This window comes from Microtus pennsylvanicus, chromosome 6, assembly GCF_037038515.1.
Source record: "Microtus pennsylvanicus isolate mMicPen1 chromosome 6, mMicPen1.hap1, whole genome shotgun sequence".
Taxonomy (NCBI): Eukaryota; Metazoa; Chordata; class Mammalia; order Rodentia; family Cricetidae; genus Microtus; species Microtus pennsylvanicus.
This window is the reverse complement of record NC_134584.1, coordinates 10,207,946-10,227,590: the sequence shown is the minus strand read 5'-3', so window position 1 is coordinate 10,227,590 and position 19,645 is coordinate 10,207,946. Positions and strand designations below refer to the sequence as shown.

Here is a 19,645-nt window from a genome sequence, read left to right as displayed (position 1 = left end):
GGCAGCTGACTAACCTAACAGTTGAAGGTATTCTCTTTTGGATTAGACCTGGCAAACTGACCAGCTGTAGTCTTAGCATCCCATGAGTTGAGCTCCATCTTGAAGGTAAAAATAGGGTAATCCTATGGGGAGTGTGCTCTGTGAGCGATCGCTGCTTGGATGGCAGGCACGGACATATGCTGGCATTGGACCTACCATGGCATTAAAAAAGAATGAAGGTTGTTGACACTTGCTTCTCCTTTTGTTTGATCCTATCAGTTGTTAGGTTGGGCTTGGTTTTAGACAGAGCTGTGGAAACTACTTACAGCCCTTCCAGAGTAGCCCACAGGGATCTCCAAACATCCTTTTCTTAACAGAACTGAGCTATATCGAATTCATGTCTATGTTTTATTTAAAATGGATTTTTCCATGTATTATATTCTAATTATGGTTCTTCCCCCCTCTACACCCAGTTCATCCCCACATCACCTCTCATCCAGATCACCACCCCCATTCTGTCTATGGTTAAAAAAACAAGCAGGATCCTAAAGAATTATAATAAAATATAATAAGATATAAAAAAACAAAAACAAATCAATCAGAACAAAACAAACAGAAGAAAAGATCCCAGGTAAAGCAGAGAAATAGATAAATATAGATGCCAAGACCTACTCCTTTGCTCATGCAGCAATCCTAAAATAAACACAAAGCCAGAGCTTTGTAGGGTAAACAATAAAAAATAAAATAAAAGTGAAAATTTAAAAAGAAAGAAAGAAAAGCCTGACATCACACCGTGAAATAAAGAACTTTCAAAGATGCCATTGAAATCGTTTTCTATTGTTCATCTCTGTTGGGCATGCTGTCTACCCTTAAGAATAGTTTGTTTTCTGGTGAGACTCCCATGGAGAAAATGAAGTTTTCAATTGCAAGTGTTTCTCAATTGGAGATAGCTTCTGGGTTAGTCCGAGGGCTAGCAAGTATCTGGTTCTCATTTTAGCCCCAGGACTCCGTCCGGTGCAGACCCATGCAGGCCCTGTGCATACTGCCTCAGTTTCTGTGAGTTTACATGTGCATCGATCCTTTTAGTTTAGAGGGTCTTGCTTTAGTGTACTTCATGCCCTCTGGATCTTACACTGTCTCTGCCTCCTCTTCGTCAGGGTTCCCTGAACTCAAAGAGGAGGGATTTGATGAAGATATCCCATTTAGGGCTGAGTGTTCCAAGGTTTATTATGCTCTGCAGATTGTCTGGTCATAAGCTTCTGTGTTTGTCCTCTGCTAATGCAGGGGAAGCATCTTTGCTGGTGGCTGAGCAAGGTTCTGATCTCAGAGCACAGTGGAAGGTCAGTTGGAGTAATTTCACTCCTATGTTCTTTTGGACAGCAGTATTATTTGGCTTTACCACAGGTCCCTGGGCTTCCTAGTCTCAGGTTCTTGATCATCTAAGCAGAGCTGGGTTTGGTTCCATCTCCTGGAACGGACCTTAAATCAAATCAAATATTGGTTGATAACTGCCAAAGCTTTGTGCTACCTCTGCACTAGCAGGTTTTGCCAGCAGGAGACCATTGTGGGTAGAAGGGTTTAGCTGGGTTGATATTTATGTTTCTCCTTTGACAGTGAGTAGAGTTTATCTTGGTACCAAGGGAACTGGTCAGTAGGGATAAAGGCTCTAAGCAGGTACCAGCTCAACTTCTAGTTCAGTGAGCTGTGTAGATGTTATTTTCAGAAATATTACTTTGTTCTCAGTTTACAGAGAACAACTTTGATATTTTACAACACCCTAGACTGTTTGGGGGTCCCCATGGGACCCCTGTGGGGAACAGGTTGATTAGATGTAATCCATTCTCAGTGCCAAAGCTTCATTTGGCGATGAGAAAGCTCAAACTGGGGCCATGTCACCCTGTTATTTGGCAATTTCATTTAGGTCACCTTCATATATTTACATAATTCAGGAAGCTTCATTTGGTTTCCATGTGCCCTCTCTAATCGCCCTTAATTTTATCTGTCTCCCCATATTCTTTCTCTTGTGCCCCTCTTCTAGATACCTCCCCATTTGATCTTCTTCTTCAAGTCCAGACCTCTTATCTATCCGTCAATGTCTATTCTATTTCCTCTTCCTAAGGAGTGTGTCCTTCCCCCAGGCCCTTACTCTATATCTATACCTTCATAGTTCTACAGATTGTAGTTTTGTTATCATTGACTTAAGAGCTAATGTACATGTATAATAAAATACATACTGTATTTGTCTTTCTGGGTCTGGGTTACATCTCTGAGGATGACTTTTCTTAGTTCCATCCTTTTACCCGTGAATTTCATGATGCTATTTTTGAAGGTGGAGTGATATTCCATGGTGTACACGGACCATGTTTCCTTTATTCATTTGTCCACTTGTAGATTGTTTCAATGTTCTTGCTGTTATGAATATAGCAACAACAAAGGTGGTTGAGCAAGTGCCTCTGAAGTAGGATGACAACCTTTGGGTATATGCCCAGAGTGGCGTAAGTGGAACTCAAGGGAGCCTGATTCTTATCTTTCTGAAGAACTGCCACACTGATTTCAACAGGAGTTGTATAGGTTTGCACTCCCTCCGGCAATGGATGAGTGTTTCGCTTATTCCATACTTTGCCTTCATGGGCTGTCACTTGCTTTATTGATCTTGACTATTTGCACCCTTACAAGATGAACTCTAAGTAGTTTGCATTTCACCAATGGCTTAGAATGAACATTTCTTTAAATACTTCTCAGATATCTGAGTTTCCTCTTTTGAGGATTCACTGTTTAGACATGTACCCTATTTTATTATTGGCTTGTTTTTTTGATGTTTAGTTTTTTTAGTTCTTTGTATATTTTTGATATCATGACTCTATTGATGTGTAGCTGGTAGAAATCTTCTTCCATTTTGTCCAAACAATGGTGTCCTTTCCTGTGTAGAAGCTTCTCAGTTCCATGATGTCTTCTTCTTTGTTTTAGTTGTTTAGTTTAGTTTTTCTTAATAGGGTTTCTGTACACTATCCTGGAACTCCTGAGGTTTTTGTGTTTCTAAAATAAGCTAAAATTTGTTCTTTCAAGTGTTGTAAAGGATTATGTTGGAATTATATTGGGGATTTCATTGAATCTGTAGATCACTTTTGGTAGAATGACAATTCTACCAAACTGTGTTAATCCTTCCAATCCATGAGCATGGGAGACCTTCCATTTTCTGACATCTTCTTCAAGTCTTTTTCTTCAATGTCTTAATATTTTTCAAATCTTTCACTTGCTTGTTTAGAGTTACCGTAAGACATTTTTTATTTTTGAGGCAACTGTGAAATGTGTGTTTATGATTCCTTTTTTCTGTCCATTTGTCATTTGTATGTTAGAAGGCTACTGATTTATGTGAGGCAGGTTTGTATCCTGATACTTTGCTGAAAGTATTTATCAGTGGTAGGGGGTGCCTGGTGGAATTTTTAGGATCACTTATATCTACTATCATATCATCTACAAGTAAATACACTTTGACTTCTTCCTTGACAAACTTTATCCCCTTTGTCTCCTCCTGTTGTCTTATTGGTCTTCAAGTACTATATTAAATAGGTATGTAGAACTTGGACAACCTGTCTTGTTCCTGATTTTCATAGAATTGCTTTGACTTTTTCTCTATTTAAGTTGATATTGGCTATGGGTTTGCTGTAAACTCGTTTGATAGGCATCTCCTTCAGTTTAGGGAAACTTTCTTCTGTGATTTTGTTGACAATATCTTCTTTGCCTTTTGCCTGGGTTTCTATTCCTTCCTCTATTCTTACTATTCATAGATTTGATATTTTTATAGTATCTCAGACTTCCTGTATGTTTTTTGCCTAGAGTTTTCTCTCAAGGGTATCCATTTTTTCTACCTTGTCTTCAATTCCTGAGATTCTGTCTTCCATCTCTCATAGTTCATTGGTGAAGTTTGCCTCTGAGGTTCCTGTTCAAGTTCCTAGACTGTTCATTTCCAGATTTCTCCTAATTTGGATATTCTTTTATGATTCTATTTTTACTTGCAGGTTTTGAACTATTTCATTCATTTCCTTCTACAGTTGGTTGTGTTTTCAAAGGTTTCTTTAATGGGTTTATTTGTTTCCTGTTTGAAGCCCTCTATCATCGTCATAAAGGATATTTTAAGGTTCTTGTCTTGTGCTTCGGCTATGGTGTCTTTCTAAGAGCTATTACGGTAGGATTGCTGTGCTGAGGTGAGGACATTTTGTCCTGGCTATCACTGATTGTGTTTACACACTGGTGTCCAGGCTTCTGGCTTTGGCATTGTTGCATTTCTAGGTGCTGATATCTGCCCTTTTCTTTGTTGGGTGGGTGTTTGTTCCTTCGTTTCTGTTGGTCCCTGTGCTTCTTAGGGAGATATGGTGGTTGTGTGTTACTTGGTAGGGGATGCTTCTGGGATTCTGCTAGGTGCGTCCCCTCAGTGTTCTGGATGCGTTGTTTTTCTGCATACTGGGCACTGATACATAAGAATGGGAATGTGCTAAAAGAGGATTCACAGAAGGGAGGAAAGCGGGTGTTCCACCAGGATCTGCTTAGTCTCCTGGATACAGGGGCAGAGAGAAAGGTGAGTCCCCATCGGGTAGTCTGTTACAGAGCTGGTGATGGCAATAGGAAGTTGGATTTGGAAGCACTGAGGAAGACTGGAGATCTGAAACCCACCTATCTGATTCGTGAATCTACTTACTTCTCTGGCAGTGCTGCCTGCAGGTTCCCATAAAAAGCCTGCTGGCATCTGAGATAAAGGAATGAGTGGAGAGAAAGTTTGAAGAAGATCTATGTGATGCCCTGGAAATGGGAACAAACAGGGAGGCATGGTAAAGCAGGTGTTCTGCTACAGAGCTGGGCGTGAGTCTGGGGGGGTCAGATGTGAATGAAAAGGGAGAGGGATAAAGATCTGTAGTTATCCTGACTGCTTTCTTGGCCTGTGTAGGCAGAGGATGACTAGGCTTTGAACCCTGGAACCTTCTGCTGGAGATGGAGGTTGAACTAAGGGTATGAATGGGAGAAGGCGAGGTTAAGGGGAAGATCTGCCCCACATGGCAGAGAAGGGGTCAAGAAGGGAGCAGGCCCAGCAGGATTAGCTTTCCAGAGTGAAGATCTTCAGGTATATTCTACCTCCTTCTCTGGCCTGTGTGACTAGCAGATTCCCAGAGAATGCATGCTCAGTCATGTCTGTTTTAAGATCCACCAGCTGATGACATTTAACGGCTTCAGCCTCATGCCAGGAGGAAAAGTGAAGATAGGCTGTTTCCCAGTAGGGTTTTAGTCTGCTCTCTAATGGGAAAAACACACCCTTAATATCTGAACTCAGGAAAACTTAGCAGCTATAGTCTGTATCTATTTCAACATCCTGTGTCTGAGGGATCACCAGCTGTGATGGGGCTGAGCTTCTGGCTCCCTGTTTGCCTACCCATTTCATCTCCACACCCCTACACATCTCTTTACCTCTTCCTCCCCAGAAACTCTCTCCTCACTGCCTTGGTTTGTAGCCCCTTCATTCGCATCTCCCCTCTGCCTGAGGATTGTCTCCAATGAGAACATCTAGAATCTTTTACATTGCTGAGGACCTAACCTTTGTCTGCTGAGGGATTCTTGGTATCAGGGAGTCTCATTGCTATGTGTGCTCATCCCTGTGTCCTTGTTGGCATGTACGGCTGTTCTAAAGCTTACCTCCTCCACGCTGTGTTGCTGGACCCCTCTACATATTCACATATGCGTGGAGTGAAGGGTGTGTAGTTGGTATTCAGTAAATGATGAGTGAACGAGACACTTGGATATTGTTACTTTTACCAATACCAGTCAGTTCCTTTAAATTTCCCATTGCTTAGGGTTCTCACCATCCCTGCCTTAGCCCTCAGAAATACCTCTTCATCTACTAAAAATCTAGGACCTTTTCCAAGGATATCTACCCACTCGATGCATTCTTCTATTTCTAAATCTTTTAATATTAATATGAAAGAATATATGCATTTAATATATAAATATAAATATCCACTGCTTCTTAAAGATGAAACCTTTCCTCCCTTTAATTCATTCTAATAACTTATCATTGCAAGTTTTTCTGGGTATTCTCTCATATGGTATCTTCTCTGCCTTTTCCACTGATTTATCCTTTTTGACACTGTTTCACTATGCAGCCCATACTAGTGCTGACCTCATAATCATCCAGCCAAGACTTCTAAGTGCTAGGGTGGCAGGCAGGGCCACCTTCACCTTTCCTTCTTCAATCTCTAATCTCTTCTCCACTCAGCCTTCTCAGAAAATGGACTGTTTTTAATTATCTGTGATGTCGTCTTTTTTTCCCCCTTCACTATAAAATAATCTCAGACACTGGGTGATTTCTCCAAGAAAAGAAATTATTTCTTCTTGGTGCCTGAGGCTAGAAGTCAGGAATCAAGGGGCAGTGACGGATGAGGGTCCCTCTGCTGCATCCTTCATGCTGCTGTGCAGAGCAGAGCAAGGTGGTGTGCATGGGAGGATGAGGCAGAAGCCAAGGACATTGAAGTGGCCTGTCTGGCATCCCACTCTCCGTGTCATCAATTCCCCTCATGCAAATAGCCTTAATCACTCTTAATTGCCCCCACTCAGCAGGCCACTGCATGGAACAGTACATTTCAGCATGTGCTTGTGTGCCAAATTGCTTTCTCAGGCCTAAAAATTCTGAGTCTTTTAGTGCTAATCTTATTTTGTTGCATTTTCTTTGGCTACCTCATGTAAGAGTGAGTTATACTTTACTTCTCTTGGCCTGCTACTGTCTTTGTTACTTGATACATGGCTTCTGTTTCCTTTTCTTTGGAGACCCCCACTTGCTGCTGATGACTATCTATTGGCAGAATCCAGTCTTCTTTCCCATCTAACATGGCCTCCTCCTTGCCTATCATGTTTCCCCTACATGATGATCAGCCCATTTATCATTTCAGCCTTTCCAGGTTTTCTATGCTTCTTCTGATTAATTTCCACATCACCTGAGCTGGAGCTTATGGGATTTTTCATACTATTCATTCAGGATGTACAAAATTAAGTACCATAGTTTCATATACAGCAGGCCTTCGGTGGATACTATTTAAATGAATAACAGTCCCATCCTAATAGTCATTTATATCACTTTGAGTCACTTTGTCCTGACTTCCAAAATCCAATAGGTTAGAACAATAGCCATTTGTAATATATTTCAATATAACATATTGGTGTTCGGGGATTTGGGCAGGGCTCAGCTGGGCATTTATTCTGACTTTGTGACACACGTGAGGACCCTCAGTGTGCTTCTGGGTTAATCTCGGCAATGGTGGTTGGAAGGCTGGGCTTTATGTGTTCTAGCCCCCATACCACCTAACTGAATTTCTGTTCTGCTTCCTCCATTCTTTGGGAAATGCATTCTGGATGGCAGGAGGTGGCCGTCATGCTGTAGGGCCTGGTTTGGCCTTTGGAAGCTGTGACTTCTGTTCTGTGCTTTGCTGCACGGCGCCACTACAGAGCAGCCCAGACTCACAGGGCAGAGGGCCCCATCATGATGAGGAGGGGCTGCAACTTCAACTCTGTGACCCTTCTGACCAGCCATACTTACTCTTAGCCATCCTTTGCCTCTGTTTCTTCCTCATGATGTCCAAAGCCAATTCCTTTCATTGCTCTGAACAATTGCAGTAACTTTAAAAAACTTATTCAACGTTCTGTTGTTCTCACCACAATTACCTCACCAGACTGTTTTATTTTTCTGTTTCTTATATATTTCTTCCAGGGTGAATAAGCTACAGTGGTGTGTGGCCTAACAGTTAATACCTTACACCTTACCACAATTTTCTTTCCATATTATATAACCTATATCCAAGCTCTTCCTCTGCTCTCTGTATTACCTGTCGTCTGTACCAAGTACAGAAGAGAATCCTAGGACTGATGTTTACTGCTGTGTCTCACCTGCTTACTCACTCCTCAGATGCTTTCTCGTCCTCTTCCCTTGGTGTGGAACGACTTTCCCGAAATCCCTGTCGTTTGAAATCCTCTTTATCCTTCAATATTAAATTCCAGTCTGAATCCTTGGTGAGCCTAGACTTGATCCCTCTAAATGGCAGGGGCGCCCTGCCTTCATTCCCAAGGCACTCTCACTTCCTCTAAACTTAAGAGCTTGGGTTGTAGTTATTTGCACAGGTTTGCCTTACTTTAGAGTGTGTTTTGTTCACAGTCTTGAAGGTGGCTCAGTTTCTAGCCTCATCCTTTTACCCCACCTGGGATTGCTCAGTTTTTGTTCTGTTGGATTCCTACCTGGTCACAGGTTTTGCAGATAAATCATCCATAAATTTATACTGCCATTAGGATGATTGACAGGAATTAAGAGCCATATCAATAACCAGATTGTTGGTAAAAGGCAAAGACTGTGGCCTTATTAAATAGTATCTATGAATGATAAAGAGTGATGGAGTTACTGCGTGTCAACTCTGTTTGCACAAACAGGCCAAGACAGACTTACAAGGAAAGCCCCAACAATGATCACAGCAATTAATCACCACTCCTTAAGAGGGGTGTGACCTAAGAGAGCTTAAATGCTAATTGTCTCAGATTTAGTTCATGTATTCACACACACCCATACACATACTTCCACACCCCTACACACAGTCTATAATATGCACATATACACGCCCATACACACACACCACATATATTTCCACACCCATATACATAACAATCTATACTATACACACACACAGACATGCACACATTCATACACTCACTCCACACACACATACATTGCACACCAATACCCACAAATCCATAGTCATAAACACACACATTCATATACCCATGTATGCACACACATCCACAGCCATACACACATATCCATTAGAATACACTCACACATCCACATCCATACCAACACAATTTACCCTATACATACATATGTGCACTCATACGGAACACACCATTACTAAATACATATACACATACATATTCCTTATACATTACATACCCATACACACACACCATTAAACACACACACTAATACACATACACATCTACAATCATACACACAATCTATACTATACACACACACCCATATATAACACACAAACACACATATATCAATACTGTACACATATACTCACTCACCACACACCCCCATATACACACCAATAAACAATATACACATCCACAAATATACAGATATCAATGCCCATACACACACATCCATACCAAATACACACAATGTGTACTACGCATATGCTCACACACATATACAACAAATAGATTCATCTATACTACACACATACACACCCATTTACCCCACACCCTAATACACACATAGCCTTGCATGCAGTCTCTCTCTCTCTCTCACACACACACACACACACACACACACAAACTCTGAAGCATAACTTACTATCAAACATAAGCTCTTCGTATTTTTTAGCATCCCTTGTCTTCGCATATTACAAATTCAAGTTAGTGGTAAGACTTTCACAAAAATGCTATCCACCAGGAAACGAAACATGAGCTCATGTTCACTGGACTGTTCTCTTGTGTGTTGTAGGTACTTTTCACACATGAGGAGAAGGTGAGCTTCGTAGAAGACACGTTCCCAGAGTCAGAGACCCCTTGCCCACCATGAAGGGAGCCTGCATCCTTGCATGGCTGTTCTCAAGCCTGGGAGTGTGGAGACTCGCCTGCCCTGAGACCCAGGATCCCACCCAATGCCAGAGAGCCGAACATCCTGTCATCTCCTACAAAGGTAAGGAATAAGGATATAAGGAATAACGGGAAAGAAATAAGACCATAACATAAGCCCAAATCCCATGTTTATTGCAAGATAATAGAAGATGGATGTTCCTTTTTGTGCAGTGACTGCACCTGGTAATTGTTTAGAATGAGATTATTCCCCTTGAGATCCTCGTGTAGGATCCCAGATGGGATTGTAAGGATAGAAACTGTGTTATTGTCCCATCTTCATTTAGCAGGTGCTGTAGGGCTCCCAGACATCCAATCAAAGACTGAAACCATGGCATCAGCACTGCAGTAAACAGTAAAATGACAGGAAAGGGGAAAAATTCTTCTGACATCTCCTGATGAAGCCAGGGTCTTGCCGGGACGAGCCCCTGGGTTCCATCTAGCACCACAATGCAGTGCAATCCACTGTAGTCTGCAGTGTCTTCTCAGTGTGGTAGAGTTAGTGGGTGAAAGGTGCATTCACTCTTTTCTGTGCCAAATTTATGTACGGTCTTGATGGCCTGGATACTTGAACAGTTCACAGCGAGGAGAACACAACCAAATGTCCCCAGAAAGCCTCTACGACCAGCCCAGATCAGATGCTACATCTTAGTGACTCAACTCAACAGTTTGTTGTTAGGTGTAAAGCGTTGCAACACAGAGTGCATGTGTTGATATGAAATAAAAAAATACTCTAAGTCTCACATTTATTAATTTATGTTCTATTTTGTATCATTAACATACCTACCCCTGATTTGTCTCACATCTGTCAAAGTATGTTGACCCAAATTCAGGATATCATGTAATTTTATCTATAATACTTCAGTCTCCAGCTGTTAATGGAAAGGACTTTATGATGTTATTATTACATCAGACATGGAAAGGCTTCCAAATAAAACATTTCCTAAAACCATGAAGTGAATTTTCAGTCTCATGAGGATGTGAATTCTGTGGGTCAAACAAGGATCTACTGAAAACCAAATAGTAGAGTTTTTTTGGATAGTTCTTAGATGTCTTTAAATATTTTATTGCATTTTTCTCATTTCCCTTGAAAATAAAACATCTTTTAAAGCAATGGAACCAATCACCTAGTGTGCTTTCTGCTCACGGCATCCTGTTTGCGTCATTCGAGTTTTCCTGTGTCCCTTATAACCCATAATTCCAAGTGACACAGGTCCTGATAAGAGCCCTGCTCACATCTTCCTTGACTCCCCACAGCGATGGACTCCGACTGTGAAGCAGAGTGTCCAGTGGCTGTTGGCAGTGATTTACAACCACTGGCTAATGGGAGAAGCTTGAGCTGCTCTCATTTCACCATCTTCTCCCCATCTACTAGTTAGCATGCTTTCACGTGAACCAAGCTTCCTTTGCCTGCGCTCTGAACTCCACTGCCTTGCAGCTGGGAGGGGAAAGCTGGGCTGAGCTTACCCACCACTACTGGCTTTTGTTCCATGTTGTTTTTACTCGAGTTAGTGGGTTCCCTGACATCGAGCTGCTCATTTGTCATTCTAGGAGATCTGAGAAGTTAGGTTTCCTGTTGATTTCCTTTCTCTTTGATCAGATTGATATCAATACATGAATTTAATATAATTGATAGATTTTTTCATTGTTCTTTTTTTTTGCCCCTGGGGATGTTAGAATGATGCTCTTTCAGCCTAGGAGAGCATCCTGAAGTTGGGTCTTGAGTTCAGTGGTAACTTTGGGTCTCTTGAGTCAAAGGTGCTGCTATTCTCTTACCTACATGCTCAGATCACTCTGGGAATGGTTCTTCCTGGTGCTCGGAACACTAGCAGTTAGGGCGCTTCAGTGAACAGCACCTAGTGAAACATGTATGAAGATAAGCCCCGTGAGCTCCCACTGCATCCAGGTCATCTCTAGGCTCGAAGGAGTTAACATCTGCCACCTTAGCCTCAGTTTCTCTCTGCTGTGCCCAGAATCTGTGTACCTTCACAGGGCAGCACGTATTTCTTTTCCTTTTACATACAGCTTGCCCACCACCTCTTCATTACAGTGCATGACCCATCACTCTTTGTTCAGTGCATGCCCACCACCCCGTCATTACAGTGCATGCCCACCACCCCGTCATTACAGTGCATGCCCACCACCCCGTCATTACAGTGCATGACCCATCACTCTCTGTTACAGTGCATGCCCACCACCCCGTAATTACAGTGCATGACCACCACCCCGTCATTACAGTGCATGCCCACCACCCCTTCATTACAGTGCATGACCCATCACTCTTTGTTACAATGCATCCCCACCACCCCGTCATTACAGTGCATGACCCATCACTCTCTGTTACTGTGCATGCCCACCACCCCGTCATTACAGTGCATGACCCATCACTCTTTGTTCAGTGCATGCCCACCACCCCGTCATTACAGTGCATGACCCATCACTCTCTGTTACTGTGCATGCCCACCACCCCGTCATTACAGTGCATGACCCATCACTCTCTGTTACAATGCATCCCCACCACCCAACATTTACACAACAGCAGCTCCACACAATCCCTAGTTTTGGGATTTACTGAAAACCTTTCCAGGTAATTTTTCTTCTTTCCTTTGGTCTTCATGGTATGTACTTCACTGAGAAATTAAAACCAAATAACTACTTTGGTGTCCTGGAGAGCCATCTCATTTTCCATGTCATGCCAAGAACCCCAAACTCAGTTTATTTTAGTTCCTAGATTTTGCTTTTCATTTTTAGAGAATTAATGTAAAATTGATGGCATGAGACTTGTTCATAGAAATCTGTCTTTTCTATCCATTCTCTGTTCTGGGTTCCCACTCTACATGTACATAAAGCTTTACTTATTCTTCATGGTTGATGGTTCTTTCATAGCTCAGACAAAGATGCATACACGTACAAACATAATCAAAGCTGGGAATCTCTCCTAAAAGGTGGTGTGTGTACAATTTGGTGCAATGGGTTAAACCCAGGCACTAGAATGTCCACATCTACACCAGTGTTCTTCCTGTGGTGCCCCTCTCTACTATGCTGTGCTCTGGTCCTATTATAATACCATCTCTGAGTGTTGCAGTAAAAGATATCCCAGGGCTTGGGAATTCTAGGCTAAAGAGTAAAAGGGCCTGGGTGGTTTGGCTGTACATTTTAGATTCCGCCTGTTGAAGGTATCGTTGCCTGAGGGTTTGTTCCCTGCACCCGTGCCAGCAGGGTATGTTGTCAGGGTTTGCCATCTGAGTCCACCCCACAGTTCACAGATGACATCTCAGAGTGTTGTAAATGATTTTTCCCCCAGGGCTAAGCAAGCACTCCATCAGCTCTAAGTTGCCTATTTTTAGTGACCATGTAACAAACATCTAATGAGTGCCTGTAGCCAACAACATCAGCGCTAAACTTCAGTTCAGGAGAAGCCAGTGTCTAAGAACCAAAGGCCCTTCATATCACACTCGGTTAGGTGTCTGTGTCTTGTGCATGGAACCCAGGAGAGGAGCATGGAGGTCAGGCAGCCCCAGCCCCAGCCCCAGCCCCAGCATCATTTATGGAAGGTTTCTAGGAAAAGCTCATGGCAGAGCTGAGTCCCTGATGGCTGCCAGGAGCTTGTGAACCTCGGGAAGGGGCAGATATCCCAGAGGAAGGAAGTGCACAAGTCTTAAGTGCTGAAGTGGGGGAATGTGCCCCACAGGTCCTAGCAAACACACAGAACAGAATGAGTCACAGCATCTTATCCTAGGTAAAAGGGAAGGAGGCGAAGTGGCTAAGGCTATCATAAAGAGTGGGGGTTTCGATATGTGTGCCATGGAGAGATATCTGAAGATTAAACTCCACAGGGAGGAAGGAAATGTGTGGCCATAGGGCCAGCATCTGGGGCTTCTGCTGTGATCACAGGCAGCAAGAGGAAGAAACTGAATTCTAGATGGTAACACAAATATAGAAAATCAGAAATGGACGTGGTTCTAGAAATTGAAGAGAGCTGTAGTTATATATAATAATAATATATAATATAATAGAGAACCCAAGTGTCTAGGAATCTCCATTGATATCTAGGATCTTGGATGTTTACTCCAAATATGGTTATTTAGGGAGGCAAATGCGAGGGGTAGAATACCTGTGGTCTGGGAAGCTTATAAGCCCCAGAAGGATGGATTTAGTCAACAGCAAGACACTCCATATCTCAGTGAGGGATTCTTTTAAAGACAGGGTTTGCCATGAAAGTCTGATAATGCATTGTGCAAGTTCAGCCTGGGCCGGAAGGCAGAGGAGGTACCTTGCCCTGGTTGTCCTGAGCCTTTTCTTCTAGTGTCGAAACTTTGTGCTTTTGAAAAGCCAAACAGTGATCTGCATTCCATAAGAACTCATAGTCTGGGTTTTGCTTGCCTAGGGCTGTTGCAACTGCCAACTGGGTAATTTCACGATCTTGTCTCTCACAATGTGCTAGCCAGCAGGCCACTGTGACAAGGTAGATGAACCATGCTTCCCCTGCTGACTCTAGAGAAGACTTCATGCCTTGTGGCCAGCAGCAGTCCATGGCCTGCCTTGGTTTGTGGTTACATCACCCAGTTTCCTAGGCTATACACACTCTGCAATCTCCTTGTGTATTTTCCTGTCTTCTCTTGTTCTACCAGGTACTCTGTATTAGAGAAAGCTGAATACAGTATCACCTGGTCTTAAACAGTTCATCTGGAAACACAGATTTCAAACTGTGGCACCCACATCGGCAGGTGCTTTTGCTTAAGACCGAAGGTCATCGTTTTGTGTGGCCCTAGCATAGCCCATATTATGTTTTTAACCAGGGCTGTGTAGGAAGAGAAAGTAAAACATATTTCATGTAAAGATACCTGTGAGGGTCCAAAGAGATAAAAATGTTACTTGTGCAGGGACAGGAAGATAGGAAATAGCTTTGAAAAGAGCATTATTGAATAACCTTTTAGTGAAGGTGGGAAGAAGCCAGGTGAAGGAAGAGGCTAAAGAAAGAAAAGAGAGGGGGAGAGATTCAGTGTAGCCAAGCCATTGAGCGGTGGGAGTGGGTGGGGTCCTGAACAGGTGAGAGGCTCTTTGGTAGGAAGCTGAGTCCACCTCCAGTGAGCTGGCCTGGGGAGAGGGGGCCAAGCACCCAGGATGCAGGACAGAGAGTGGGTTGAGGTGGGGTAGGAGTTCCTGGGGAGTGGGCAGGTGATGCCCAAGAGACTGGAGTCTCTCGGAAGTACGCGAGGGTTTGAACATAGGAAAAGCCTACTGACAGAACCCACAAAAGATTGCCTGCGGATGTGATGAGAATAGCTCACGCTGGAGCTGATTGTTGGTCTCCACTTTAGCACAAGAACACATTTTTGAGATGGAGGACCAGCTATGCACTGAAGTTTGAGAAACTGCCCTACAACACTGGCAAGGGAGAGACAAAGGAATTAGATGGTCTGGCTTTAAAATCTTGATTTTAAATGTCATGACTTTTAGTGTTATGCTGTGGCAACATTCTACGTAAGAGGCTATTAGCGAAGTGGATCTTACGCCAATGCAGTTCCTTAATCTCATCAAGCACTGTCTTGATGGGAAGCACCGGGGCAGGCTGAAGATTCAGGCACAGTCTTGTTTCCCAGCCTCAGTGAAGGACTTGCCACTCCTCTCTCTCCAAGTCCTTTGCTTCACATTGTCTACTAGCTTGCTGGCTTTGAAGGCTGCCTCCTTGGCTGCATGCTCGGGAAGATTTATCTGTGTGTGCTCAGTGGTAACTAAAACACCCTGACCCATTGCCAACATTCTATTTCTACTGATGTGCTTGTCATTTCCCTAAACATCTGTTCCAATAAATGGGAAAAACAGTGACCCTTCAAGCAGCGTGTTTCTCAGCATGCTCAGTGAGTTCCATAACCATCATTAGAATTAGCCTTAAATGTTCCAAGTCTACTTGAGGCAATTGTACCTTATTCTGTTTTCGTTTGTTTATTGATTCAAGTTTACCCAGCATGCTGACTGTGGAGAGAGTGTGCTCCACTGATTGAAATGAACTTACAGCAAGGTATTTGCCATTACGAAGGAAGAAAGACCACAGACAAGTGAGTCGTTCCATTCTCTGCAGAGTTTTAGGCCTTAAAACCGTGACTAATTTGGGGCACTTCATCAGGGTCTTTGTTGGAAGCATTTAGTATTAATGTCTAAGATTGCTTCTGCCTGCAGAACCAGGCAGGGCACTATTGATTTCCACTCCCGGGTCCCTGCAATCTTTATTTTTAACTCCTTAGTAATCTTGTAGTGTTCTTCCTACTTACAAGTGTATTGATCCGCTTAAGAATTATTTCAGAATTTATGGAAAAGCTTATGGATGCTTGACAGAGGATTAGTAATACCTTGCACCCAGACCATGGGAAGGGCAGTAAGGGGGATTGTCTTTTCCAGCCGTGGACAATACTGGGACCAAGCTGGGGAGTGATACCTTATCCGAACATGGGGCCTTACGTGGTCAAATGTTTTTAAATGCGGACTTTTATTCCTGTAGCACAGTATGGGTGATTATTTTTCATGGATCCTGTATTTCTCTGAATCATGTAATTATTTCACATTGTACTTGTGCATGTGTTTGAAGCATAGCTTTGTTTAGATGATGATGAGAAAACACAGGGCAGCTTTTTAATGTGCTGGTACTTCATCATGCTTACTGCCTGGGAGCTCTTGCCCTCCTCCCCTGAGAGCTACTTTCTAATCCTCCCCATGACACTGATCCCCAGGTCCCATGGCCCCTATTAGCTACCACTCTGTCCTCTTTCCCACCTCCTTTCACTCTTGCCTTGGCATCCCATAGATTCTCTGCCTGCCGGTCCTGTGTGGCATCTTGGTACTGGCTGCTGGTCCTGTGTGGCATCTTGGTACTGGCTGCTGGTCCTGTGTGGCATCTTTGTACTGGCTGCTGGGACAGGTTGCCTGCCATCTCTTACAATTACAGCTTGAGAAGACATAACCCAGCCAGCCAGGGTAACCTCAGTTACCCTCAAGGACTATGAGAATCATTCATGCTGGGCTCCATGAATGTCCTCCAGTTCCGTGTGTTTCCTTGTTCATGTGTGTCTCCGAAATTCATGTATGTTCTCCAGCTCTGTGTATAAGTCCTATTTCCCTCTGTGGCCTCTGACTACATGTATGTCTCTGGCTCCTTGTGTGTCCTGTGGTTCCATTCACATCCCCTGGTTCCATGTATGACCCTGGTTCTATGTGTGACCCTGGTTCCATGCATGTACCCTAGTTCCATGTGTGATCTCTGGTTCCATGCATGCACCCTAGTTTCATGTATGTCTGTGGTTTGTTAACATCCCTTGATTCCATCTGTGTCCCCAGCTCCATGTTTGTCTCCTGACTCCATGGGCATCCCCTGTTCTGTACACAACCTCTGGCTCTGTGTGTGTGTGTCCCTGGATCTATGTGTGTTCCATGATTATATATTTTTTCCACAAGTACATATATGTTCTCCAGCTCTATTGACTCCATGTCCTTCTTTGTCCATTGGTTCCACATTTTCATGAGTCCATTCCTCCTGACTTCCCCATCTCCATGTTTCCTTGACTTTGTGTTTTCAATGTTTTATTGAGTGTCCCATGGCTTGATGCATGTTTTATAAGTCCCAATGTACACATCAACACTGTGGGTTTTTTTCCTCTGGGTTTTGGGTGACTGGAGTCTTTACATTTTTTTCTTTAATACATTACATTTTGATCATATTCTTTTCGCTCACAAAATGACTCACAGATCTTCCCTACCCACCCAACTTCATGCTATTTGTCTCTATCTTTTAAAAAAAATGAAAATAAAAACATATAAATAAAAAAACCCAATAAGATGAAAATACCAAAACAAAACATGGCTGGATTCTAAGGTCTTGCCTGGGTTCGGGTTCTCTTATAGAATTCAGTGCTCTTGTTGCCAGGAAAGGGACTCACACAGATGATTTTAAGAACCCTTATAATCTACCACAAGAAGCTTCATAGCCTTCAAAATGATAATTGGTAAGCCAGTGGTGAAAGGGCATTTAATATTCATCTCTGGCCAGTCTCAGGCCCACAGAGTGGCCTTTAGAGGTGTGCGTGCTGGGACTGCAAGATGGTTCCTGTTCCCTAGGAGGAGGAATTAGGAACTTTAGTGGGTTAAAATGTATCACAGTAATTAGTTTTAATGTCTTCAATATTTGTATACACTTGGGAGTAGTGGTGCCTGCTTCTATTCCTCACAGCTCAGGAGCCTGGGGGAGGCGAATTGAAGGTTTGATTATTTTGTGATAAATAACAAAATTCTGACTCTAAATGTATAACCTAGCAGTTTCATATGAAGTGTCTCAAAATAAAACACAGGGCTGCCTAGAGTCGACAGTGGTCCGAAATGGAATGGTTTTCTCTGTAGCAATTGAGTTTTTATAAACCGTGTTTGTTCCCTGGTGTCAGTACAGGACGTAAGTGTTCACTTAGAGCAGAACACCATCACTAAGGATCCTTCAGTAGTCCTTCATCCCGGGAACAAGTTGTCCTTTGTGGCCGCATGCAGTCCTGAAAGCCTCGTGTGATACCATGTCAAACTCCCAAAGTCAAAATGTACAAAGCAAATTGCAAATGAAGGCACTAAAGTTTAAGTGCACTGCCCATTGGTTATTGTCCTCAGCTATTTGGAAAGCCCTTCTGATTTTAAACTATGTCGCTAGTGTTCTATCTGTAGAAATGGAGCCTTAGAAAGTGTGCGGTTTGTCAGCCACGAGCGTATGGGGGCCTGGGCTGAAGAACTGCTTGCTCATTCTTTAGTTTTGAAGATTATTGATAACTCTCACGTTACTTTGAATTTTACAGCCCCTGATGAGCAGCGGCTTTGTCCATGTGTCTCTGTTCTGTCTTTGAACACAATTTGAGGTATATTTGGTTACTTTCTGTCACTGGGACAATGCTTAGATTATTTTATGACTTCAAATAGACTGCTCTGTAGTGAAGTTACTCCCCATGATCAAACGTGCCCTGGGATGAAGATTTTCTATTGCTATCATCAGACTCTGATTGAAAACTGCTGCCCTGGACTTGAACACATGACTGCATTTTATTTATCTTTGAGCATCTTGTGTTCTTTCTCCACATTAAGTGGGCAGTTTGTTTGTTTCTTCTAGTAGGGATTAAACACAGCCTTCCTACTCTGTGAGGGAAGAGCTGCGGATGAATGAAAGGAGGTTTTAATTAGGTAGGCCTTTGCTTGGATCCTGTCGTTCTTATAATAGCTGAGCACAAAAAGCAGCTGTGGTTACAACTGAGGGGCAGAGCTTTATTTCACCGTGCACACCACAGCGCTGAGAAGTCTGTGCTACCAGGGGGACGAGGAGAGCACCACTGCTCGCTAGATATTCCTAGCATGCTTTCTAACTTATTCTAGACTTAAACTTTTGTTTTCTTTGGTCTCTCTCAATATGAAGTGAAGGAGAGCCAAGGGGTAGACTCAAAGTTTTGGAAATGCTAAGTTTCTCTTTTCTAATCTCAGGTCCCTCTTCCAAAAAGGAATTTTCCCTACTCATAGCCGAGAGCATTGCTTAGCTCATGGTGACATTCATAATGACAATGTGTACGCTACAGCCAGATGGAAGGAGTCCTCCCATCTCAGGCTCAAAAGAGATTTGTGTTGCTATTTGACCATTCCCACCTTGGAAGGACTTCGGGACAGCGTGTTTTACAGACTGCAAAGCCTATTAGCTAAAATCAATGAAGCAAGACCCTGATGCCCAGAGTGGCCGGGGCAAGGGCTTCCAGTGGCCATCCAAAGATGATTAATGATTATCATTCTTGTTTGTAGTTTTGATTTTTGTCCCACTAAGTGTTCTTGTTTTAGCCCAGGGAGCATTTTAGCTTCTGCTTGTTTGAAGATAAAAACAGAGGTCCATTTCATTAATAATTCAACCAATATTTAGTGAGTGTATGTTATGTCCTGGAAATTGTTTCAGCCACTGGGGTTGCCGCAGTCAGCAGTGCAGAGATAAATCCTGGCC

At 43.0% G+C, this 19,645-nt stretch overlaps 1 protein-coding gene across 3 annotated transcripts in view; it reads left to right on the top strand.

The window, feature by feature from the left end:
* Positions 1 to 19,645, top strand: part of Sema5a (semaphorin 5A) — a 427,200-nt gene that overhangs the window by 145,240 nt on the left and 262,315 nt on the right. For all 3 annotated transcript variants that reach the window (XM_075975776.1, XM_075975775.1, XM_075975777.1), the window contains one exon: positions 9,512 to 9,709. In XM_075975776.1, the coding sequence (XP_075831891.1) occupies positions 9,586 to 9,709 (124 nt within the window). In that variant the 5' untranslated portion in view covers positions 9,512 to 9,585. The remainder of the gene's footprint in view (positions 1 to 9,511; positions 9,710 to 19,645) is intronic.